Below are 26,879 nucleotides of genomic sequence, written 5' to 3'. Positions count from 1 at the left end.
AAGAGTGTGATGACTCCTGGTATAATCAGATTGCCACTAGCAAACCCTGGGTGTGACAGCAGAACTCGGCACTGACCCACAAGTCTAGAAACCGAGGCTCTCTCACTGGCTTCCCTCCTCCCCCGACCTGAAACTGCTGGACTACTTCGTTTGATCATACTTCGAGAACATCACCAATATGACCTCCCACAACACCAAAGCCAGCCTGATCGCCGACATCGGCCAAATATTCGCGAAGCTTCCGTCAGCGTTTGTGGAAAAGGTATGCTTGTAGGGGACTAGGATATATAAATACCCCAATCCCGTTACAAAATAATAATGAAACGAATGGGAATTGAAGGAAACAAAGACACAATTAATGGATAAGATAAATGTCATTTATTTGCTGTTGAAAGAAATGAACATTTTAGTTATAACATGTCCGCGCGTGGGAAGAGAAATAAATGTTGTAGGAAAATTGAGAATGGTAGTCCAGCGTGTAGACAAAGGAGAGGATATCAGAGTTGTCATCAGTTAGTAGGCAGCTACGCGAAGGTGTTCTTAGTGGCCAGTAGTAGATAGAGAGAGAAAGAGTGAGAATGTATACATACAGTCATTAGCTCGTGCCCCATACATAGTAGGAAGTGGCCGTGAGGTGCGCGTGCGCGCGCCGAAATGGCGCGCGGCTTGTTCGCCCAACCTCTCTAGTTGAGAGTTGGTTCCAAAGAGAATTAGAAACAGCTTATCGCCTTGTTTTTATACTCGTTTCCAGAGTGTATTTTGCGCATGTGTATTTCCCTAGAAAGCGGAAGTGACGTCGTCCATGTGTGAGTACATGTGTATACGTAAGCGTGTGTGTATATATACGTGAATGTGAGTAAGTGTACATGTGTGGACGTGGGCGCGTATGTTTGTGTGCGCGTATGTATATGACAGCTTGAAATATGAGTGTGTATTTTGTGTGAGACTTGAAAAAGGCTCGTACATGCTCTCAGTTCTGGATCAGTATCGAGGCGGTGATTGAGGCTGAAGGCGGCTACATTGAATAGATGTCAGCTCTACTACATAAACAAGTTGACTGAATTAATTTTTTGCACTAAATGTTTTTAAATAAATTGGCAATTTGATCACACTTAGAAAATATGCTTTGAACCGAAAGCAGAAAATGCTCACCTCTAAAGCCGCTGGCCTTATTGACAAGTACCTAAAATAATAATGATTATTGAATAATTATAAAATACCATTACAAAAATTAATAAAATAAAAATAATAACGATAAAAATAAAAATAATAAATAAAATTAATAAAATAATAATAAAAATAATAAATAAATAAATAAAAAGAATAAAAGTAATAATGTTAATATTAATAATATTAATAATAATAATAAATGAAAAATTATAAAATAACATTAAAAAATTAATAAGAATAGCAATAAAAATAATAAACATAACAATAATATTAAAAAATAAACAATAATAGGAAAAATAATAAAAATAATAAATAAATAAAATAATATAAATAATAAAAATAAGAATTATAATAGGAAAAAAATAATATAAATAAAAATAATAATGATAAATAAAAATAATAATAAAAATAACAAATATGATAGGAGAAATAATAACAATAAAAATAATAATAAAAAAATAATAACAATAACAAAAATAACAATAATAGGAAAAATGATAATAAAAATAAAAATAATAAAAATAATAATATGAAAATAAGAAAAATAAGAATAATAATAGGAAAAATTAAAATAAAAATAAAAATAAAAATGATAAATAAAAATAATAAAAATAATAATAAAAATAACAAATATAATAGGAAAAATAATAATAATAACAATAAAAATAATTAAAAAATAATAAAAAATAATAACAATAATAACAAAAATAACAATAATAGGAAAAATAATAATAAAAATAAAAATAATAAAAATAATAATAACAATAATAAAATAATAACAAAAATAACAATAATAATAGGAAAAATAATAATAAAAATCAAATAATAATAAATTAAAATAATAAAAGAAATAACATTAATAATACTAGGACATATAATAATAAAAATTAAAATAATGATGTTAATATTAATAATATAAATAATAATAATAATTAAAATAATAATAATAATAATAATAAACATAATAATAATAAAAATAACAAATAATAATAATTGAAAAATTATAAAATAACGTTGAAAAAATTAATAATAATAATAATAAATAAAAATAATAAAATAACACTAATAATAACAGTAACAAAAATAATAATAGGAAATATCAGAAAATAAAAATAATAAAAATAAAATAATAAAAATAATAATAAAAATAACAATAACCACATAAATGAATAAAATAATAATAAAAATAATATATAAAAATAATAATATAAATAATAGTAAAAATGAAAATGATAATAATAATAATAATAATAATAATAATAATAATAACAATAGGAAAAATAATAATATGAAAAATAATAATTATAAAAATAATAAATAAAAATAAGAAAAATGAAAATAAGAAAAATAATAATAGAAATCACAATAATAATAATAGGAAAATTAATAATAAATATACTAAAAATAATAATTATGTTAATATAAACAATATCAATGATGATGATAATAATAATAATAATAATAATAATAATAATAATAATAATAATAATAATTGAAAAATTATAAAATAACATTTAAAAAATTAATAAGAATAATAATAAATAAAAATAATAAATAAAAAATAATAAAAATAATACTAAATTAAAATAATAGTAAAAAATAATAAAATCAATTAAAAAAATAAAAATAAGAAAATAATCATGAATAAAAATAATAGTAAAAATAACAATAATGATACGAAAAATAATAATAATAATAATAATAATAAAATAATAATAATTGTTAATATTAATAATATAAATAACAATAATAGTAAAAATAATAATAATTGAAAAAATATAAAATAACATTAAAAAATTAATAATAATAATAATAATAATTGAAAAATATTAAATAACATTAAAAAATTAATAATAATAATAATAATAAATAATGATGATAATAATAATAATAATAATAATAATAATAATAATAATAATAAATAATAATAATAATAATAATAATAGGAAAAATAAAAATAATAATAAATAAAAATAATAAAAATAATAATAATAGGAAAAAATAATAATAAAAATAAAAATAATAATGATGTTAATATTATAAATAATAATAATAATAATAATAATAATAATAATAATAATAATAATGAACCTTCACCTTAGAATTTTTTGAAATTTTGCACAAACATTAAACATGATATGAGTAAAACATAAGCAGAACGGATTTTCCAGGAAAACTTCCCCCCTCCCCACAGGGGTGCCTTTCGGGTTTAAATGACTAAAATTGATACTTTGTGCTTATTTAAAAAAAATTGATGCCTTGGATTTTTATAAAACTTTCTGAAAAGTTGCAACTAAATGATTTTTATATAATTTTGTTTGTCTATGGTTTGCGATAACTCTTGGGTGTGATCCAGGAGCTCTTTTAGGGCTAATGAAAACATTCCATCTTTTGGACTATTTTATCATATTTGTCCAAAATTTTTAGTGTATGTCTATTTAGCAGTTTTGCATGATGCTGAACTCAAATTTAAATATGTTAAGGCCTTGGAGACTTCTGGGGAATAAATGAGAAGGGGGAGGGGGGCAAATGATGGACTTAGTCATTTCTTTTTATTTTTGCACGGCACAGAACTCAAATTTACATAAGTTAAGGGTTAGGAAGGCCATACAAATTTCTCATCTCAATAACTGCACCGTTTGTTCATTTTCACCCCTGGGGATTTTTGGGGTTGAATAGGGGGGTGGGGGCAAATGCTGAACTTAGTCATATTTTATGCCTCGTCCACTGTTCACTCACTGGGGACATTTTCTTTTTGAAATCACAACTTTATAATAACACTAGCATTTCAGCCCGGCGTTGCCCGGGCGTTTGGAAATGTATGTTGAGCAAAAAAAAAAAAGAAAAAAAAGCTGTCAATTTTTTTAACTTTGACCCCAGTTATAGCCCTTTAACATTTATTGTTTCGGGCTCAAATCAAGTTATTAAGTTATATCCATGTCCAAGGAACCTACATCTAAAATTTCAAGTGTTTAGACCCAAAATTTTCGGAGGAGTTTGGTAGAGTTCTCAAAGGTCAAATCTTTTACCTTTGACCCCCTAACAGCCAAATATCTGGCCGAAAACCGATCACATCGATTTTCCCAAATCTCAGTACCCTGTATATCAAATTTCGAGTCTGTAGGCTGAAAATTGACAGAGTTATTTCGTAGGAAAATGTATACAGAGAGACAGACAGACACTTTCTCTTTTATAGATGCAACAAAAATATATACGTATAGATAAATATATATGGAAACAGTTTTGTTTTTACTGTAAACTTTTTACGCAAATATTATGCAAGTATAAATCATGTAGAATATCTGCATGAATATAATTACACGTAATAGTTAACTTAAGATGATCATCCCATAAGAAAACCGAAAAAACTAATAGGGAATTAATTAAAATGAATGTTTAAAAAAATATGCAAATTAGAAAGATCTTTTGCTAGTGAATGCAAGTCCACAACCCATATATATAAGAAAATTGTATTTTCTTTTTAAATAATTAGAAAAGAGGCTTGTCTTTTTTCTGTTGTTCGTGGTCTTCGGGCTGGGATCAAAGTGTAGTATCTGTTCTGCAGATGCGGCACAGATAATTTGTACCAGTCAATGGAGGGGAAACCCTCTATACTGGGACAATTATTATTTTTGGTAACCAGAATGCCCCCTTTTTGCCTACTTTAAGGGGAGCGGGTTTTTACCCCACATTAAAAACGGCCTTGTGCCTAATTTGCTTTCGTGGGAAAGCAAATAAGTACATTAAATAGAAAAGAGGGGTTTTAATATGAATATCAATGCACACAAAAGAAAAACGAATTTATAGGAGTATAGAAGACTAGCATTTACGCCCGGCGTTGTCCGGGAGTTTGGAGGGGTATGTTGAGCAAGAAAGAAAAAAAAAAAAGCGGTCAATTTTTTTAATTTGACCTCTATTAGGACCCCTTAACATTTATTGTTCGAGGCTTAAATCAAGTTATTAAGTTAGATCAATGTCCAGGGAACCTATATCTAAAATTCCGAGTGTTTAGACCCAAAATTGTCGGAGGAGTTTGGTAGAGTTCTCAAAAGTTAAATCTTTGAACTTTTACCCCTTAACAGCCAAATTTCTGGGCAAAAACCAATCACATCGATTTTCCCCAATCTCAGTACCCTGTATATCAAATTTCGAGTCTGTAGACTAAAAATTGACAGGGTTATTGCGTAGGAAAATGTACACAGACAGACAAATACACAGACACACAAACACACAGACAGACACACAGACACACAAACACACAGACAGACACATTCACTTTTTTAGATAGATAGTGTAAAATGCTTTTGACTCCTAATGGGGATATTTATTTATTTGCCGTTCACCTCGGCAAAATGTGACACAAGCCCCGAAAAGTGGGGATCCATCAGGCTCCCCTAAAGGAGGGGCATTCCTGCAATTGTAAAAATTGCCTGAGTAACCCCGTCAGCATTCCCCCGTAAGGGCGCCTCACGCAGTAAGCAATGAACTTACTCCACCGGGAAGCCCAGTGGCAAGGCCTGGGAGGATGGACCTCCTAGGTGTTACCCAGGTGGCGTACCTTAGTCTGACAGGTGCTGAGCTGATTCCTCGCTCCTCACCTGTCGGGCTGAGTGTCAAGTGACGAATCTTTGATGAATACTACTACCCTATCTCCCTGCAGCTGAAGCCGCTAGGAGACCATTGCCATCAGACTTCTGATGGGGGTATGAGACGAATGGATTCGCCAATCATTTTTATAACCAACGGCTGTGCTAAACAACCAATGAAAACGTTTCAAAATTATTATAAAAATTGTCAACTTTTGGATTCAATCAGTTCGCCGTTAACTACGCCACGGACTGCATTTGATTCTTGGCCGCCATCTTGGTTACTGATCTGAACTACGCCACCATCTTTGTTCAACACAATATCTCAGAACTTAACAGGTTAACTACACCACGGACCGCATTTGATTCTTGGCCGCCATCTTGGTTACTGATCTGAACTACGCCGCCATCTTTGTTCAACACAATATCTCAGAACTTAACAGATTATGCACCCAGCCACCGTCTTTTCTTTGACGGATCGGAATCTAAATTCGAATTGTGGCAGGTAAAATTTCTGGGATATCTAAGGATTCGAAAACTACACAAAGTCATACAATCTACAACAGAGAATCCAAACGACCCTGAATTTCTCAAAAAAAAAAACGCGACTGTTTTTGCAGAACTGATTCAACGTTTAGACGATAGAAATCTGTCTCTTATTATAAGAGACGCATTGGATGATGGAAGGAAAGCATTGAACATATTAAGAGAACATTATTTATCAAAAGCGAAACCGAAAATAATATCACTATATACAGAACTAACATCTCTGAAACATAACGAGGATGAAACGACCACCAACTACGTTATAAGGGCAGAAACAACCGCCAATGCCTTAAAACTCTCAGGTGAAATAATAAGCGATAGCCTGTTGATATCAATGACCTTCAAGGGACTTCCAGCCGATTTTAAACCATTTACAACTGTTGTAACCCCGCGAACCCCGCGGCACACCTGAGGGGGCGGCATTTTTAGAGGGTAAAAATAGAAAGTAGAAAAAATAAATAAAAATAAACAAAAGTTAACAAAAAATATGAAATTTTATACCAAAAAGGTTGTAAAAAATCGGAATTTAGGGGGGTATCGAAATCAGAAAAAATGTGTCCCTATTTTCTGAGCGTCAGGGGGGGCGGCATGGGGGCGGCATTTTGAGATGGTAAAAGGAGAAAATCGAAAAAATGCTAAGAAAAAATCTGAAATTTTATATCGAATAGGTTGTAAAAAATCGGAACTTTTGTAGTTATTGGAATCGCAAAAAGGTGTCCCTATTTTGCGAGCGGCATATGTCAGAGGGCGGCATTTTGAGAGAGTAAAATTGAAAGTAGAATAAATAAATAAAAATAAACAAAAGCTAACAAAAAATATGAAATTTTATACCAAAAAGGTTGTAAAAAATCGGAATTTTGGGGGGTATCGGAATCAGAAAAAGTGTGTCCCTATTTTCTGAGCGTCGGGGGGCGGCATGGAGGGCATGGGGGCGGCATGGGGGGCATTTTGAGATGGTAAAAGGGGAAAATCGAAAAAATGCTAACAAATTCATACTTAAAGGGGAACTTTCATATAAATTCTTATCGAAAGTTGGATATTTGGGTGTATATACACCGACATCAAAGAGTAAATAACATTAGATTCGAAAGTTTAAATTCATTAATTTTATTACTGTCCAATTCATGAGGCTAAGACTTTGAAAGTATCAAACGTTTGTTTTTGTAGCATACTTTTTATAACTCCTTGTAAACTTTACAATTGCTAGCTGGGGGATCGGACAAAATTACCCCGGGCAACCCCCACCATCTACTTAAAACAAAAGGAAAACAGATAAAATCTCAAATGAATAAAAAATATCAAAAATCAGTTTTCATATTTTAATTTTAATTTAATTGAATTTAGGAAAATTAGATACCATAGAACTAATTTTCGCAAGGTATGAAAATTAAGCAACTACAGAATAAATGTTAAGTTAATAATAATGGACCAGTTTTCCTACCTATCAAAAATGGACGAATTTTCCATGGAAGAATTTTTCATGGACGAATTTTCCGGGTACCCAAATGCCGGGGGGGGGCAAATTTTACTACCGCCCCGGGCGTCAAAAGGTCTAGCTACGCCACTGCACACAGGGCCGTGAAAACAAAATTATTCAGTCGAATGCCCCAACAAGTTTGGAGAAAAAAACGCTGTAACTTTATTCTTGTTGCAGGTTTCGTGAATAAATCAGTGATATTTTGTTCTGATGATATGTAATTCAAAATAACGTATTCCTTTTTCACCTCGTTTTTTATGAAATGGTATTTTATATCTATATGCTTAGATCTTTGGTTGATTATTGTGTTCTGTGCTAAGACTATACTGGCTTGATTATCACAATGAATTATTACGGGGCTTTTAGTTAATTCTGGCTCTAAAATAGTCTTTAGGATATTTTTAAGGTAGAGTGCTTCCTGTGTCGTGTGTGTGATCGCGATAAATTCTGCTTCACACGTAGAGAGAGATACAATCTGTTGCTTTTTAGATTTCCATGAAATAATAGGCACATTTTCTGGGAGTCTGAAACAATATCCAGATACACTCTTTCGATCTTCGTTGTTTCTTCAGTCTGAATACGAAAAACCTTCTAATTTTAGGGGATTTCTTGATTTTCTAAATACTAACTTCTATTCTTTACTTCCTTTTAAATAACGCAGGACTTGTTTAGCTCTGTTTAAATCCTTCATTGTCGGCCGTGATAATTTTTGTGACAGTTTTGTTACTGTATAGCATATGTCGAGCCTGGTTGCAGTCATTAAATATATAAGACTACCTATAATTTCGCGATATTGTGTGTCATTTATTATTTCAGATTCTGTGTGTATATTTTTATTAATATCATTTTCGCGGTATTGTCTGTAGATCATGACAGGCAGCTATTTAAATAATATAGTCTTCCATTTTCTTTAATGTCGAATACAGTTCCATTCGGGTATACCAGTTTTGATTTATTTGGGTTAAAGTTTATATTTGCACCTTGTTTTGTGGCAGCTTGTACAGAAAATATATTTTGTTTAAATTTTGGGATTAGAAGAGCGTTTTCTAGAATACAGAAACACAATTCACCTTTATTGTTCTTTAGCGAGATTTTCGAATTGCCTCTTTTCAAAACGATATCATTGACTCGACTCCCGTCAGCTAGTTCTACAAAATGATTTTGTGGCTTAAAGTTGGGGTCAAAATTGACAAAATCATAATTATAAATAGAATCGTCCCAATGTGTGGGATCATACCCCATTATACTTCCAAATTTTGCAACATGCGACATATGGTCGATGAGCATCATAGTGGAAGGTCGCAGGCCCCACTGCTGGAATTGTCAACAGCAGGGGCATATGGCACGGGAATGTCCCAGGAGAAAGCCGCAGCCTATGGTAGTAGCTGCCAAACCGTCGGCGGTGGTACCAGCAGCCCCTTAGAAGCCAACAGCAACGACACCTGACGGCTGGAGTACCGTGGTCAGAAAAAATGGGAAGACTGCGAAGACCCCCTCCACAACAGAGCAGCCCCCCTGAGATACAAGGTCGGTCAGTTCCCACAGGGTCGTCTGCGAGTTCTTCCACCAGTAAAACAAAAATCGATGCTGTGAGCGGCCTAAAGAGAAAAAAATCCGATCTCCTCATCCGAATCAGAAGGGTTTTCGGTACTAGTGCAGAGAGTGATCCAGACGTAACTCAGCAACTGCTCGGCTGTCACCGGAACACTGATGTCAACAGCTGGAGTAAGCCGAGCATCACCATAACATAAAGCTGAGCCACTGAAAATGAGGTGCAATGTTTTTTAACGCGGCGTGCATTGCAAATTCAAAGCAGGAGACAACAATTTAGAAGAGGAAGAAAAGAAAAACGGAAAAAAAAACAAAAAAAAACACACACACACCAGTTCCTACATTAATGGAAAAGACACACAAGTTATTAAATTCAGGGCAGGAAGAAAAAAAGTGTAAAAAAAAAATATGAATTTCACATCTTTATGTGACCAACTCAAAACCCCAGCTGGAGTACTGGATTTTGCCAACAAAAAAAGTTACTGGCAAGGTGGAAAACTTGATCTTCATGCGGACACAGCTGTCAGCTTATGAGAAGAGCAAAAGTAAGCGATGGCTATGCCTGGAGGTGTCAGGTGTTGCGGACCAGGATATAAAATACCCTAACTCGCTACAAGAAAAAATAATGAAACGAATTGAATGAAGGAAACAAAGAACTCAAATGCTGGAATAAAATAAACATGTCGTTTATTTTCTGTTGAGAAATGAAAGTCTTCGGTGTACACGTGTTCATTCAGCCGTTGACGACTATGCGCGTGGAAGGAAAGAGAATGCAAAAGAAGGAAAAACAACCGGAGAAAACTAACGGCAGAGTGCCAAGGCCGAAAAACCAAAAGAAAGCAAAAAGCAAAAAAAAAACCAAGGAGGCTGGGTCCTATTCCACATCCCCCATGAATGTAGAGAATACTGTCTCTACGGTTCAGTCACTCAAAACCCCCAAACAAAACCCCATCGGCTGAACTAAAATCCCCACCCTTTTTGATTCCCCCCCCCCACCAGCGGTTGCTAGATCTTGGTCCCGGGAGAGGCCGGAGACACCCCTCAACAGAACAGCTGCCTCTGCTTCTCCTATACGGAGAGAGAAGACGAAGAATCTCCCCTATCTCCCTGGAGATCGGATATGCGACGTAGACCCCCTTCACGCTGATAGTTATATCACGCAACGTCATAGGGGTCTACTTAGGCTGCTCTGAAACTTAGACAAAGTAGAGGGAAAGAAAATCTCCAACCCTAAGAATTTCCCAAACACCCCCTTAGTCATGACCTTTGTGCGCAACACAAAAGTTGGTCGCACAAAAGCCATGTGGAATATGATTGAGGAGGCGAAGTGCAAGAGAGGCACGACTCCCTCAATTATCTGGCACCCAGATGCGAAGGGAGGGTCCCTATTTACGTCCACCCTAGTTTTTATAGGGCCCTGAAGTTAACATTCCCATTGGATGTTGGGGGTATTGTGCGAGATGGACGAGTAACGTCCGAGTTGCTTTCAGGCAACCTCGCCCAATCCTGTGGCATCTTGGTTACAAAAGACTTTAGGACGGTGGTTGTCGATGAATAGGCACAATGGCCACGTCCTTGAAACTTGCTAGCTTGAACGTAAGGGGCATGAGGTGCCGAAGCCAAGCCACTAGGGTACTGAGGGACCTCATGTCCATGAACATAGATGTGGATACATTACAGGAGACTCACTACAATTCAGTTGAGAATCATCGGGTGCTGGAGGGGCATTATGATGTCTTTTCAGCATACGCTGGTTTCTTTGTTACTTAGTCGCACACTTTCTGCAACGGTTAGCATTGTTCACGCAGATACTGATGGTAGACTGATCGTGGCCGATGTTGCCGTGGAAAATAGAGCATTTCGAGTCGTCGCGGTGTATGCATCCAATTGCGTACGGGATCGGGTTTCCTTTTTCCGGCGGTTGGAGGTGTTTCTCGGGGGTTCGGAACGGTTAGTCCTAGTGGGTGATTGGAATACCATCCTTGATCCCAGGGTAGATAAGGTGGGCAGGACTAGAGGGACGGATGGGTGTGAAACCAGTCTGTCGGACCTGATGGCTGGATGCGATCTGGTAGACAGGTATCGGGTGGATCATCCAGGGCAGGAGATGTGGACGTGGCTCTCTAGCAGGCCGTCCGTTTCAAGTACTTACTTGGATCGGTTGTTAGTTTGGCAATATAGAATACATATCTTGTCCCACGTTCCACTGGTTAGGTCACTCTGACCACAAACTACTTGTGGCCAGGTTAGATTTAGATAGGAACGCCAAGTTAGCTGGGTACTGGAAGTTAAATACCTCCTTACTGGAGATAGATGACTTCCGGGAAAGGCTAACTGAACACATCAAGAAGGGAGTAGTGGGGGGAGGTTACCGGGAGTAGGTGGTGGGTAAACACCAAATCTAGTATTAGAGACTTCTCTGTCAAATATGGCCAACGCCTCGCTCTAGATAGGGCCAAGGCAGAGAAGCGTCTAGAGGATAGACTATCCCGGGCGGTGGCAGGGGGGGATTCCCTAGAGATAGGCTAGCTAAGGCGGACCTGAGTCGTTTGGCTAGGGAGCGATATCAGGGCCAGGTAGTTAGGGCTAGAATTAAAAAGATGCTCAACAAAGCTGTGAATGTGGACAAATCAGAACGAGTCCATTTGCTCGGGTGCAAATCGGATAATTATATTCATAAGATTCAGAGCCCGGAAGGACACTCCTTAGTGTCGGTTTGGGAGATTTGCGAGCGGTTTCGAGTGCACTTTGAAGATCGTTTCGCACAGCTGTCCAGACTCCGCATCCAAGTGGCTAGTTGTGATGGTCGGGTTACAGAGTGTGAGATCATTGCTGCTATGAAGCAGGTCGCCTATAATAGATCACCAGGACTCGATGGACTGCCCTACGAGCTGTACTTGAGGTTGTCGCACATATTTGTTCCGATTCTGACAGGTGTATTTAACCACTGGTTTGACACAGGATCCATCCCAAGTCAGGTTACCAAAGGCGTGGTCACACTTCTGAAGAAGAAGGACACACATGTTGGGGGGTTGGATGATTTTAGGCCCACAACATTGTTGAATACGGATTTGAAAATCCTGGCCCGAGTTCTTGCGAATCGTTTGCAGGTCGTTATCACTGACTTGATCGAACCAGATCAGAACTACGCTGATCAGGAGGGGAGATCAATTCAAAACAATTTGCATTTGACTTGTACAGTCCTAGAAAGCCTATAAGACGACACCAAAGCAACACTGATCAATTTAGATCAGTCCAAGGCGTTTGATAGGGTTGATCATCGTGTCCTGATGGCTGTTTTAGAGACTGCCGGCTTTGGATCCGTCTTCTGCAGATGGATCTCCATTTTATATGCTCGACCGACGGCAGTTGTGCAGGTCAATGGGGTGTGGTCGGCGCCGTTCGCGGTTTCTCGGTCAGTGCGACAGGGGTGTTCGCTGTCGCCCATGTTATATGTCCTCGCGTTGGAACCATTCCTTAGGAACGTGAGGTCCAGGGTGGCTGGATTGGCCCTGCACTGTATTACTCTTCCTGGTGGTGCACGAGCCAGGGTTTCCGCGTTTTCCGATGATGTCACTGTATTTGTTTCGAGCATCGTTGATATTATTACGGTGATTAAGGCTCTCAAGCATTATGAAAAAGTTACAGGGGCCGTAGTCAATTTCAGCAAATCCGTTTGCCTGAGGTTGGCCGCTTGGCGGGGATCGAATGCTCTGCCTGGCGCTTTTGTCTGGATGGATGGCCCGGTCCGGATCCTTGGTGTTTGGTTTGGACCCAGTCTCTGTCTAGATAAGTACAGACCAAGGTCTGTGAGGGGTTGGCTTCGAAGGGATTGTCCCTTAAAAGGTAGAGCAGAGGCATGTGCTACTTACGTGTTTCTGCTGATCCTTTACCAGCTGGCTGTACTTCCTCTGCCTGCGGTCTGCATAATAAAATCCTTCTTAGATAAGAGAAAAATCCAGGTTGTCCTCGACGGTCGAACATCTAAACAGTGTGATATAAATGCGGGAGTGCCTCAGGGGTCTATTCTTGGACCTCTATTGTTCCTGATATTTATTAATGACCTCCCCGACAAAACTGCCTCTGAGATGGGTATATATACTGATGACACTACACTCTATAACAAGCCTGACAGGAAAACAAATGAACACATATCTAAAGAAATGGCAAAAACACTAGAGGATGACCTCCAATCTGTAGTGGAATGGGGACATAAATGGATGGTCACATTCAATGCTGCCAAGACCAAACTGGTTTCTTTCAATAACTACAAGAAACCTTCTCTGCCACCAATAGCAATGGCCAGTGACTCCCTGTCTGAGAGTACATCTTTCAAACTGCTTGGCCTAACGTTCACAGGAAACATGAGCTGGAACAATTATATTGGAAACATTGCCAGGGCCGCTGCAAAAAAGGTAGGCTCTCTCTACCGTGCTAGAAAACTACTGACACCTAAAAGTATCCTGTACCTCTATAAGGCCACCATTCGCTCATGTATGGAGTATTGTTGTCACATCTGGGCTGGTGCATCTACTACTAGTCTCTCGCTCCTAGACAAGGTTCAAAAAAGAGTCGCCAATCTGATAGGCCCTGAACTGGCATCTAAGCTTCAGCCTCTGTCCCATCGACGAAACGTTGTATCCCTCTGCTTGTTCTACAAGTATTTTAATGGTGAATGCTCTGACGAACTGCAGACACTTGTGCCCCCACGACGCAGACACCCTCGACAAATCCGACAGGCAGCTAAATCCCACCCCCACACAGTAGAGATCCCTAGATGTAAAAGATCTTTCTACTCCAGTAGTTTCTTCCCCAGAACCGCTAGACTCTGGAATTCCATTCCAGGATCCTGCTTCCCTAACTGTACTGACATGCAGAGGTTCAAATGCAACGTGAACCGACATCTTGCTGCCCAAATCCCTACATAATGCCCCAGTAGTTGCTGACCCTGATAGTAGCCCCCTACACCTGAGTGGCAATGTGCCTTGTTTGGGGTGAAAATGTAATTAAAAAAAAAGGGACCCTGGCATCGCTCTAAGCACTCATTAAGGAATTGTGATTTCCCTCTAGGTCTTCTTTGGCATTCGATTAAGTGATTGGGGATAAGGTTGGGAAATGCTTCACCAATCGCGGAACCCCAATCAGAATTCTCAGAGTTCTAGCCAGGAACACCAACCTTTTGGCCCCCATCTACAAGACGTTGAGTTCAGCTACAAAAACAAACGTTTGATACTTTCAAAATCTTAGCCTCATGAATTGGACAAGTAAAGTTTACAAGGAGTTATAAAAAGTATGCTACAAAAACAAACCTTTGATACTTTCATGAATTGGACTAATAAAATTAATGAATTCAAACTTTCGCATCTAATGTTATTTCCTCTTTGATGTCAGTGTATATACACCCAAATATCCAACTTTCTTTTCGCACCTATTCGATAAAAATTTATATGAAATTTCCCCTTTAAGTATGAATTTGTTAGCATTATTTTCGATTTTCCCATCTCAAAATGCCGCCCCCATGCCGCCCCCATGCCGCCCCCCCGACGCTCAGAAAATAGGGACACATTTTTTCTGATTCCGATACCCCCCCAAAATTCCGATTTTTTACAACCTTTTTGGTATAAAATTTCATGTTTTTTGTTAACTTTTGTTTATTTTTATTTATTTTTTCTACTTTCTATTTTTACCCTCTCAAAATGCCGCCCCTCAGGTGTGCCGCCCGGGGCGCCACCCCCCTAGCTACGCCAGTGACTGGTAGTGTGGGTTTCACGCATAGAGATTGGGCGTGGGGGGGAGCCGCCTTCTCATCGGCATCTGATTTTGTATTTTAAACACCAACTTAAAATCAAAATCAGATGCGATAGAAGGAGGTAATAGGTAAGGGTGTGTCCTGATTAACACATTCATCGCTTAACGTTTTATTTGGTTCATTTATTTTTTATTACTGTTATTTTTCTTTATTTTGGGGTGTTTTAAGGCTCTCATTACCCCCGCCCATCACCCGCATATATCATACGCATCACCATTTCATCCTTCATATATCATACGCATCACCATTTCATCCTTCATATATCATACGCATCACCATTTCATCCTTCATATATCATACGCATCACCATTTCATCCTTCATATATCATACGCATCACCATTTCATCCTTCATATATCATACGCATCACCATTTCATCCTTCATATATCATACGCATCACCATTTCATCCTTCATATATCATACGCATCACCATTTCATCCCTCATATATCATACGCATCACCATTTCATCCTTCATATATCATACGCATCACCATTTCATCCCTCATATATCATACGCATCACCATTTCATCCTTCATATATCATACGCATCACCATTTCATCCTTCATATATCATACGCATCACCATTTCATCCTTCATATATCATACGCATCACCATTTCATCCTTCATATATCATACGCATCACCATTTCATCCTTCATATATCATACGCATCACCATTTCATCCTTCATATATCATACGCATCACCATTTCATCCCTCATATATCATACGCATCACCATTTCATCCTTCATATATCATACGCATCACCATTTCATCCTTCATATATCATACGCATCACCATTTCATCCTTCATATATCATACGCATCACCATTTCATCCCTCATATATCATACGCATCACCATTTCATCCCTCATATATCATACGCATCACCATTTCATCCTTCATATATCATACGCATCACCATTTCATCCTTCATATATCATACGCATCACCATTTCATCCTTCATATATCATACGCATCACCATTTCATCCTTCATATATCATACGCATCACCATTTCATCCTTCATATATCATACGCATCACCATTTCATCCTTCATATATCATACGCATCACCATTTCATCCTTCATATATCATACGCATCACCATTTCATCCTTCATATATCATACGCATCACCATTTCATCCTTCATATATCATACGCATCACCATTTCATCCTTCATATATCATACGCATCACCATTTCATCCCTCATATATCATACGCATCACCATTTCATCCTTCATATATCATACGCATCACCATTTCATCCTTCATATATCATACGTATCACCATTTCATCCCTCATATATCATACGCATCACCATTTCATCCTTCATATATCATACGCATCACCATTTCATCCTTCATATATCATACGCATCACCATTTCATCCTTCATATATCATACGCATCACCATTTCATCCTTCATATATCATACGCATCACCATTTCATCCTTCATATATCATACGCATCACCATTTCATCCTTCATATATCATACGCATCACCATTTCATCCCTCATATATCATACGCATCACCATTTCATCCTTCATATATCATACGCATCACCATTTCATCCTTCATATATCATACGCATCACCATTTCATCCTTCATATATCATACGCATCACCATTTCATCCTTCATATATCATACGCATCACCATTTCATCCTTCATATATCATACGCATCACCATTTCATCCTTCATATATCATACGCATCACCATTTCATCCCTCATATATCATACGCATCACCATTTCATCCTTCATATATCATACGCATCACCATTTCATCCTTCATATATCATACGCATCACCATTTCATCCTTCATATATCATACGCATCACCATTTCATCCTTCATATATCATACGCATCACCATTTCATCCCTCATATATCATACGCATCACCATTTCATCCTTCATATATCATACGCATCACCATTTCATCCTTCATATATCATACGCATCACCATTTCATCCCTCATATATCATACGCATCACCATTTCATCCTTCATATATCATACGCATCACCTTCATTGTTTCATTATAAATAAAGTCATTATCAAATAAATTTTAAAAACAAAAATTATTGTAAAAAAACAGAAAAAGAAAGTATTGTAAATATTGTTCATGTCATCTGGGATTTTAAGTAGATCCAACCCCTAGAGTGCATGTGGTATTGTGGTGACTGCAACTAGTTATAGGAAATAGACCAAGTGGACAACTCCCGACCCTCATTCCCCCACACACCCTTTTTGGCCTCATGCCATATTTACAAAGATTTTTTTTCACATTTTATATTATTTTTATTGTAAAAAATTCTGTAAAATTTGGAATATTCTTTTTGAATAAATATTTAAATAGAAAAGAGGCTTGCTTTTTTCTATTGTTCTTGGCCTTCGGGCTGGGATCAAAGTGTAGTATCTGTTCCGGCAGATACTGCAAGCTATGACTAGCTATGACTAGCAAAGACCAGATGTGGGGGAAACCCCACATGCCTGACCTTTAACCAGCTCCCATTTCCCACCTCTCGGGAGCTGGTCCCCTTTTTCCCTTCCCCCTCCCTTCACTCCTCACATTAAAAATTGGCCTTGTGCCTAATTTGCTCGGTGGGGGAGCAAATAAATACCATCTGTTCCGGCAGATACTGCAGGCTATGACTAGCAAAGACCAGATGTGGGGGCAACCCCACATGCTGACCTTTAACCAGCTCCCATTTCCCACCTCTCGGGAGCTGGTCCCCTTTTCCCTTCCCCCTCCCTTCACTCCTCACATTAAAAATTGGCCTTGTGCCTAATTTGCTCGGTGGGGGAGCAAATACATACCATCTGTTCCGGCAGATGCTGCAAGCAAAGACCAATATAAGACCTTGGTCAATGTAGGGGCAACCCTTTATACCAATTGTCACTATCCAGCTCCCCTACTCCCCGGGGAGTTGGTCCCCATTTCCCCTTCACTCCTCACATAAAAAAAATCGGCCTTGTGCCTAATTTGCTCGGTGGGGGAGCAAATAAATATCTTGGCCTTCGGGCCGGGATCAAAGTGTAGTATCTGTTCTGAAGATGCTGCGCTTAAGATAATTTGTACCAGTCAATGGAGAGGAAACCCTCTATACTGGGACAATTATTATTTTTGGTAACCAGAGTGCCCCCTTTTTGCCTACTTTTAGGGGAGCTGGTTTTTACCCCACATTAAAAACGGCCTTGTGCCTAATTTGCTTTGGTGGGGAAGCAAATAAATACAATAAATAAATAGAAAAGAGTTTTTTTTTAATATGAATATCAATACACACAAAAGAAAAACGAATTCATAGGAGTATAGATAGATAGATAGATAGATAGATAGAGAGATAGATAGATAGATAGATAGATAGAGAGAGAGATAGAGAGATAGATAGATAGATAGATAGATAGAGCGATAGATAGAGAGATAGATAGAGAGAGAGATAGATAGATAGATAGATAGAGAGAGATAGAGAGAGAGATATATAGATAGATAGATAGATTGATAGATAGAGAGAGATAGAGAGATAGATAGATAGAGAGATAGATAAATAGATAGATAGAGAGATAGATAGATAGATAGAAAGATAGAGCGATAGATAGAGAGATAGATAGAGAGAGATATAGATAGATAGATAAATAGATAGATAGAGAGATAGATAGATAGAGAGATAGATAGAGAGATAGATAGATAGAGAGATAGATAGATAGATAGATAGATAGATAGAGAGATAGATAGATAGATAGAGAGATAGATAGATAGAGAGATAGATAGATAGATAGAGAGATATATAGATAGATAGATAGAGAGATAGATAGATAGATAGAGAGATTGATAGATAGATAGATAGATAGATAGAGAGATAGACAGAGATAGATAGATAGATAGATAGATAGATAGATAGATAGATAGATAGATAGATAGATAGATATACGAAATCTAGGCAAATTAAAATATCATATTTAAGCATATTTTGCGACCGGACAAATCAGCCCACCCCCACCCCCTGTCCGCCAATAAATGTTAAGAAAAAAAAATAAAAAGAAAGAGGAAAGTACAGGAGTGTGGAAGGAAGAAAGAAAAGACTAGGAAAAGGGGTACATACCAGAAAAAACGCAGTAAATAACGCGCAGAGTAATATCGACTTGATGGCAAGATGCTCTGCTTGCTTTGATTTTCTGTTCATCCCGTGATGGAAACAAATTGATGCTGAAGACAAAAGTTCCAGTTCATAGAATCAACGATATTTGTTATAATCAGAAATTCAATTCATTATATATAAATACTAGCACGGGTGCCCGGCGTTGGCCGGGTGTTTGGAGGTGTATGCTGAGCAAAAAAAAAAAAAAAAAATGGCTACTTTTTTTTATATTTGACCACTATTATGACCCCTTAACATTTATTGTTTTAGATTCAAATCAAGTTATTAAGTTAGATCCATGTCCAAGGAACATATATCTAAAATTTCAAGTTTTTAGACCCAAAATTGGCGGAGGAGTTTGGTGGCGTTCTCAAAGGTCAAATCGTTGAACTTTGGCCCTTTAACAGCCAAATTTCTGACCGAAAACGGATTACAAAGATTTTCCCAAATCTCAGTACCCTGTATATAAAATTTCCAGTCTGTAGAAATATATACGTATACCTATGGAAACAATGTTGTGTTTACTGTAAAACTTTTTACACAAATATTATGCCAGTATAAATCATGTAGAATATCTGCAGGAATATAATTACGCGTAATAGTTAACTAAAGATGATCATCCCATAAGAAAACCGAAAAAACTAATAGGGAATTAATTAATATGAATGTTTAAAAGAATATGCAAATTAGCTAGATCTTTTACTAGTGAATGTTTCTATGGGTGTCTTATTCTTTGACAGAGTTATATCATAGGGAAATGTACACAGACAGACAGATACACAAACAGACAGATACGCAGACACATTCACTTTTATAGGTATATAGATAGATAGTTTAAACAAAAATATATACGTATACATAAATATATATGGAAACAATTTTGTGTTTACTGTAAACTTTTTACGCAAATATTATGCAAGTATAAATCATGTAGAATATCTGCATGAATATAATTCCACGTAATAGTTAACTAAAGATGATCATCCCATAAGAAAACCGAAAAAAACTAATAGGGAATTAATTAAAATGAATGTGCAAATTAATTAAAAAGAATATGAAAATTAGCTAGATCTTTTGCTAGTGAATGTTTCTATGGGTGTCTTATTCTTTGACAGAGTTATATCATAGGGAAATGTACACAGACAGACAGATACACAAACAGACAGATACGCAGACACATTCACTTTTATAGGTATATAGATAGATAGTTTAAACAAAAATATATACGTATACATAAATATATATGGAAACAATTTTGTGTTTACTGTAAACTTTTTACGCAAATATTATGCAAGTATAAATCATGTAGAATATCTGCATGAATATAATTCCACGTAATAGTTAACTAAAGATGATCATCCCATAAGAAAACCGAAAAAAACTAATAGGGAATTAATTAAAATGAATGTGCAAATTAATTAAAAAGAATATGAAAATTAGCTAGATCTTTTGCTAGTGAATGCAATTCCACAAGCCATATATAAGAAAATTGTATTTTCTTTTTAAATACGTGAAAAGGGGCGTTTTTAATATGAATATCAATAAACACAAAAGAGAAAGGAATTTATAGGATTGTGGTCATCCAACCAGCAAAAGATACTAGTATTTTGTTACGAAAAATATGTTATGAAGTCCCCAAGAATAGTCACAATCGTCGTTGTGATATAAACAGTATATCATCTTCTGTTTGGAGTCCCGTTATATGTGGTCGTTATAATAAAATCCTACATTTCATCCTAGGAACAACAGCATCACAATTGCAACATCTACATTCCTAAAATCGCGGTCCTGGATATGACCTTAAACTATATCCGATGGCGAGGCACCAGCTTGCGGGCGTTGGGGAGTGTGCAGCCACCCTTTAATTGCAATTGCTCCGAGGTCCACTCTGACCCGGACTGGTAGTACCTGTTAGGCTCCCAACCATGGGTTGAATACAAACTGACTTGAAAAAAAAAAAAAAAAAAAAATTTTTTTTTTAAATTGTTTTTCTTCAAAATCCCTGGCTTCGGCATTAAATAACCTGAAAAGGGTTGATATACCATAAAAAACACAACCAACGGCTTATATGCGTATCAATATGTACCCTGAATGGACAAACAAAATGGTATTTTAACCAAGTAATTATTTTAATTTAGAAAAAGAATAAAGCCACAGTATAGACAGTTTCTGAGGTTCTTATACTCGAGTGGCCCCTATGCCTTGATAAGTGGTGATGCCTGTGTAGGTTTACGAGGTTCCAGATATTTTTTGTATGACACTTTATTTATACATGAAAATTATTTATCCATTTATCCTCATCTTCTAGTGGTTATTTCACATTTAAACTCAAAGGAAATATATAGGGTAGCTTGGATGGTGGTTGTAGCATCCAAATCTCGCTACAATCACAGGCAGGAGCTAATTCTCACGATCCGAGATTTGAAATCGTAGCCTCGTAGGAGATGTCCTTTTCTCCTCCTTGCAACCTCTATCTCACAGAAGAGATGTTGCGAGTTTGTCTCTGATGTATCGTTATTTTCATGGAAAGTGTTCAACTGAGCTTCAATCTATGGTCCCCCCTCGCCAAACTTTCACAAGAAACACTCGTCTAGCTGTAAACACTATCAATAATTTCCCCCACTCTTTATCTGTGCCTAAACCTAAACGTAGATTCCATGAACAAAGCTTCTTTCTTAGAACTGCACGCCTGTGGAATTGTCTTCCGTTTTCCTGCTTTCCGGCTGACTACAATATGGTTTTGTTCAAGTCTAAAGTAAATAAGTTCTTGATGAGCCGTTCCATATAAGTTATTAAATTTACCAAATTTTCATTACTAATGATTACTATATTGACCAACTTCTACTGTACACTCTTTAACCCTTATCCTTGAGTGGCCTCTGGGCCTTGATAATGTGGTGATGCCTTTGTAAAAAAAAAAAAAAAAAAAAAAAAAAAAAAAAATCCATTTTCTCCTTGGCTTGTCCAATCACAAGCCAGCTCTCAATCACGTGACCGAGTACATAAAAGGTGAAACCACAAACCTCTTTCCTCTTTCCACACACAAGAAATTCTATTAACTAACACAGATCAAGCAAACTGCGGTAAAATCCATTTGTGGAATGGATCTACTTCATCTCGAACAAGGGGTGTGGTAGCAGTGTCAGAAATTTCGTGAAAACTATTGAATAATTCCACCCGCTATCTTTCGAAGCTTATAACCCCTCGAAAAATGTAATTCAAGCCCTAATTTTGTTTTCAATTAAAGGAGCAAGGACTAAGGTGTCATTAGAAAAAAAAACAAACAAACAAACAAAAAAACAAACAACGTGGTTTAAAAAAAGGTTTTAAACTTCGGACTTTACAGGTAATTTTCTAGAAAACACTATTTTTTTATTTAAAATTTGAATATTTTATTTATTGATCTTTATCTTCAATTTGTGATATATAAAACTTTGGTGAGTAAATTAATTATTTACTTTTTAATAGACATTTGAAAATGGGGGGGGGCGTGAATTAAAAAAAAAACGTTTGTCTAAGATATTATATTCGGTTTATTGGAAAGAGCATACAATTTCACACTGACCCTGAAAATATTGTAAAAATAGAATCAATAGAATTTTGATAGATTTTTAAAGTTTAAAAATTGAAAAATATTGAACTCGTAAAATTAAATTAATTTCATTACTGTTTTTTAAAAAATATTTCTATTACTTTTTATACAACTTTAATAGTTTATTTTGGAAGTATAATCCATAAAGAAAATAAACAACCCACTTTTAAAAGAGAAATTACGAGTTTTTTTTTAATATTTTATTTGCAGTTTCGTGTTAGGGGCGTCAAAAATTCCTACAAATTTCTGATACACCTAGGGGTGTGACCATCCAACCAGCAACGATGACACACACGTAGCAATCATTTTAATTCAAGAAAAAGAATAAAGCAACCTACCTGGGATTCGAATTGTTAGTCGCGTCAATGTTTCTTTGGGTCAAATAGTTTTGAATATAGGCAGTTAGCTTTAGGTAGTTTCCTCTTTGTGAGCTCTGAGTAAAGTAAAGGTTCTTATAAATAAGTCGTGAATCAAGATTTTGGTCACGAACACTTGAAAATGTGACTTGCTTTAAAAATACATTATTCATCAATTTCTTTCATTGTGTGTCATTAGATAATAGTTTTATTACGTGTGAGTTGGGTAGTGAAAAAAGAGCTGGTATAGACGGTTTCTTTCAATAAGTTTCCAGTTTTATTTTTGTATGGGCACTTTATTGATAGTATGCACGAATATTATTTATCCATTTATTCGTTACAGATTATTAACCTCGACAACGTAGTTAGTTTATGTGTTTAAACTAAAGGGGAATATATATATATATATATATATATATATATATATATATATATATATATATATATATATAGGTAGGTTGGGTGGTGGCTGCAATCACAGGCAGGAGCTAATTCTCGCGATCCGAGATTTGAAATCCATTTAATCCTTGGCTTTTCCAATCACAAGCCAGCTCTAAATCACGTGACCGAGCTGATATAGAATATAAGAATGAAGCAACCTACCTGAGATATATATATATTTATTTATTTATTTTATAATTATTTGCAAAAACATATGCACATTGAATTAAACTTCTAAGCCTGATATATCAATGGGATATTTAGATTTTGCTTTCATGGAATTTTTTCTTTTACTTACATACAAACATACATAATTTGGAAAGATACTAGTATTTTGTTACGAAAAATATGTTATGAAGTCCCCAAGCATAGTCACAATCGTCGTTGTGATACAAACAGTATATCATCTTCTGTTTGGAGTCCAGTTATATGTGGTCGTCATAATAAAATCCTACATTTCATCCTAGGAACAACAGCATCACAATTGCATACAAACATACATAATTTGGAAAGATACTAGTATTTTGTTACGAAAAATATGTCATGAAGTCCCCAAGCATAGTCACAATCGTCGTTGTGATATAAACAGTATATCATCTTCTGTTTGGAGTCCAGTTATATGTGGTCGTCATAATAAAATCCTACATTTCATCCTAGGAACAACAGCATCACAATTGCAACATCTACATTCCTTAAATCGCGGTCCTGGATATGACCTTAAACTATATCCGATGGCGAGGTACCAGCTTGCGGGCTTTGAGGAGTGTGCAGCCACCCTTTAATTGCCATTGCTCCGAGGTCCACTCTGACTCGGACTGGAAATGTGACTTGCTTTAAAAATACATTATTCATCAGTTTCTTTCAGTGTGCCAAACAAGAGATAACTTGCTTATAGTCTGCACAAGTCCCACAAAACATGAAAACCAAATTCCTTCAAACTCCAATGGTCGTTAGGTCTGTCAACCTAAATCTTCAAAAAACACTCAATTCAGATGGCTATATTGAATTGTCATGTACTGGGTGGAGAGAATGGCTTCGACGGCATCACACGTCTAGGAGAATACTCAGAAATAGCAATCTGAGAACTACAACTGATTGCAACCCCATAAAATATCATGTGTGAGAAAGATGCTAGATGCAGAGAGAGAGAGAGAGATAGAGAGAGAGAGAGAGAGAGAGAGAGAGAGAGAGAGAGAGAGAGAGAGAGAGATCACCTGCAACTTTGAAAAATATTTTTAAAAAGACTAATAATAAAGCTAACCCCACCTCGGATCTTTCCAAGATGATCTTAAAAACCTTTTTCATTTAACTGGTCTTTTTTTTTAGTTTTATTACGTGTGAGTTAGGTATTGGAGAAAAGAGCTGGTATAGTCGGGTTCTTTCAATAAGTTTCCAGATTTATTTTTTGTATGGGCACTTTATTGATAGCATGCACGAATATTATTTATTGATAGTATACACAGGAGATGTCCTTTTCTCTTCCCTACAACCTCTTTCTCACAAAAGAGATGTTGCGAGTTTGTCTCTGCTTTATCGTTATTTTCATGGAAAGTGTTCGACTGGGCTTCAGTCTATGTCCCCTCCTCGCCAAACTTTCACAAGAAACACTCGTCTAGCTGAAAACACTATCAATAATTCCCCTCACTCTTTATCAGTGCCTAAACCTAAACGTAGATTCCATGAACAAAGCTTCTTTATTAGAACTGAATTGTCTTCCATTTTCCTGCTTTCCAGCTGACTACAATATGGTTGTGTTCAAGTCTAACGTAAACAAGTTCTTGATGAGCCGTTCCACTTGTTAACAAATTTACCGAACTCTTATTACTAACGATTACTATATTGTCCAATTTCTACTGTACACTCTTTAACCCTTATCCTCGAGTGGCCTCTTGGCCTTGATAAGTGGTGATGCCTACGTAAAAAAATATGAAAATTTTTTATCCTCATCTTCTAGTTGTCGTGAGTAGTTTATGTGTTTAAACTCAAGAGAAAGATATAGGGTAGATAGGGTGGTGGTTGTAGCAGCCGAAACTCGCTACAATCACAGGCAGGAGCTAATTCTCGCAATCCTGCTTTCCTGACTTACTGATATGATGTAAGACGTGTCCATTAATCCTCCATGGTCGTGGGGGACACATTATTTCAGTCAATGTCTCGGCAAGGCCCTCCAGGCTGATAAGCAGAAGTTTAACTGTTAAAACAACTGATAAGCAGAAGTTGAAATGCTAAACCAACTGACATGCATTTAAAGCTAACATCTTGTAAATCTATTCTTGAGCATGGCCGCAAATAGTAGCCCCTTACGTTCAAGTGGTGATATGCGCAGAGGATATTTGTATGTTCAAAACTTCGACCTCAAAAGTGAGACAACAAATACCGAGTTACAGTATATACAAAGAATACAGTTATTTACAAATAATCTAGAAAAACAAACAGGAGAACGTGTGTGTGCGGCGTATAAGCATGTAATATCTTGAAATGTTCTTTATGTGTAACTACGTGTGAACACGTAAAGTTCTGAGGAGTTCACTAATGTTGTAGGTGTTTATTGTTTTATGACCAGTGATGTAGCATCGTGTGTTTGGGTTATAAGCATGCGAACAGTTCATTAATGTTGTAGACATTTATTGTTCATGACAAAGTCAAGTCATCTTACCTCGAGTAGAGTCTGAAGGTTTGCGCTTCGACTTTTTACTTTGAAACGAAATCATTGCCTGCCAAGGCGATAGGAATTTACGTCTGATCAAGAGAGAGAGAGAGAGAGAGAGAGAGAGAGAGAGAGAGAGAGAGAGAGAGAGAGAGAGAACAGAGGTAAAAAGAAGAATGCGAAATATGTTTGTCATAATTCAAATATGTATGTGTAACTTTTCTTTGGTCCCCCCCAACAAATAGAGGGTAAACTTGTAAATTCACCCGTGCCCGTTCGTCTGTCGGAACTCATCTCAATGACTACGCCTTGGAATTTTTTGAAATTTTGTACAAACATTAAACATGATTACATGAGTAAAAAAAAGCAAATACCGAGTTACAGTATATACAAAGAATACATTTATTTTTTTTTTTTTAAATTTATTTATATATTTTTATTAAATTTTCACATCAAACAAGGCACACTGCCACTGTGGTGTAGGGGGCAACAATCAGGGGCAGCAACTACTGGGGCACTATGTTGGGATTTGGCCAGCAAGATGTCGG

The 26,879-nt window shown here is 36.3% G+C and overlaps 1 protein-coding gene across 4 annotated transcripts in view; it reads right to left on the bottom strand.

The window, feature by feature from the left end:
• Positions 1 to 23,610, bottom strand: part of LOC145271186 (matrilin-1-like) — a 98,241-nt gene extending 74,631 nt beyond the window's left edge. For 2 of the 4 annotated variants that reach the window (XR_013865735.1, XM_080126722.1), the window contains exons 1-3: positions 23,226 to 23,610; positions 19,260 to 19,363; positions 1,153 to 1,183 (exon numbers count right to left, since the gene is read on the bottom strand). Coding sequence is in view for 2 of the 4 variants with exons in the window: in XM_080126722.1 (XP_079982848.1) it covers positions 1,153 to 1,183; positions 19,260 to 19,340 (112 nt within the window). In the remaining 2 variants the exon portion in view is untranslated. The remainder of the gene's footprint in view (positions 1 to 1,152; positions 1,184 to 19,259; positions 19,364 to 23,225) is intronic. The other 2 variants (XR_013865734.1, XM_080126721.1) reach the window with 1 other exon arrangement.
• Between the last annotated feature and the right edge of the window lie 3,269 nt (positions 23,611 to 26,879).

The sequence above is a fragment of the Euprymna scolopes genome, chromosome 46 (genome assembly GCF_053919585.1).
Source record: "Euprymna scolopes isolate OS-2025 chromosome 46, ASM5391958v1, whole genome shotgun sequence".
Lineage (NCBI taxonomy): Eukaryota > Metazoa > Mollusca > Cephalopoda > Sepiida > Sepiolidae > Euprymna > Euprymna scolopes.
The sequence above is the reverse complement of the archived record's forward strand: the minus strand, read 5'-3'. Positions and strand labels throughout refer to the sequence as shown.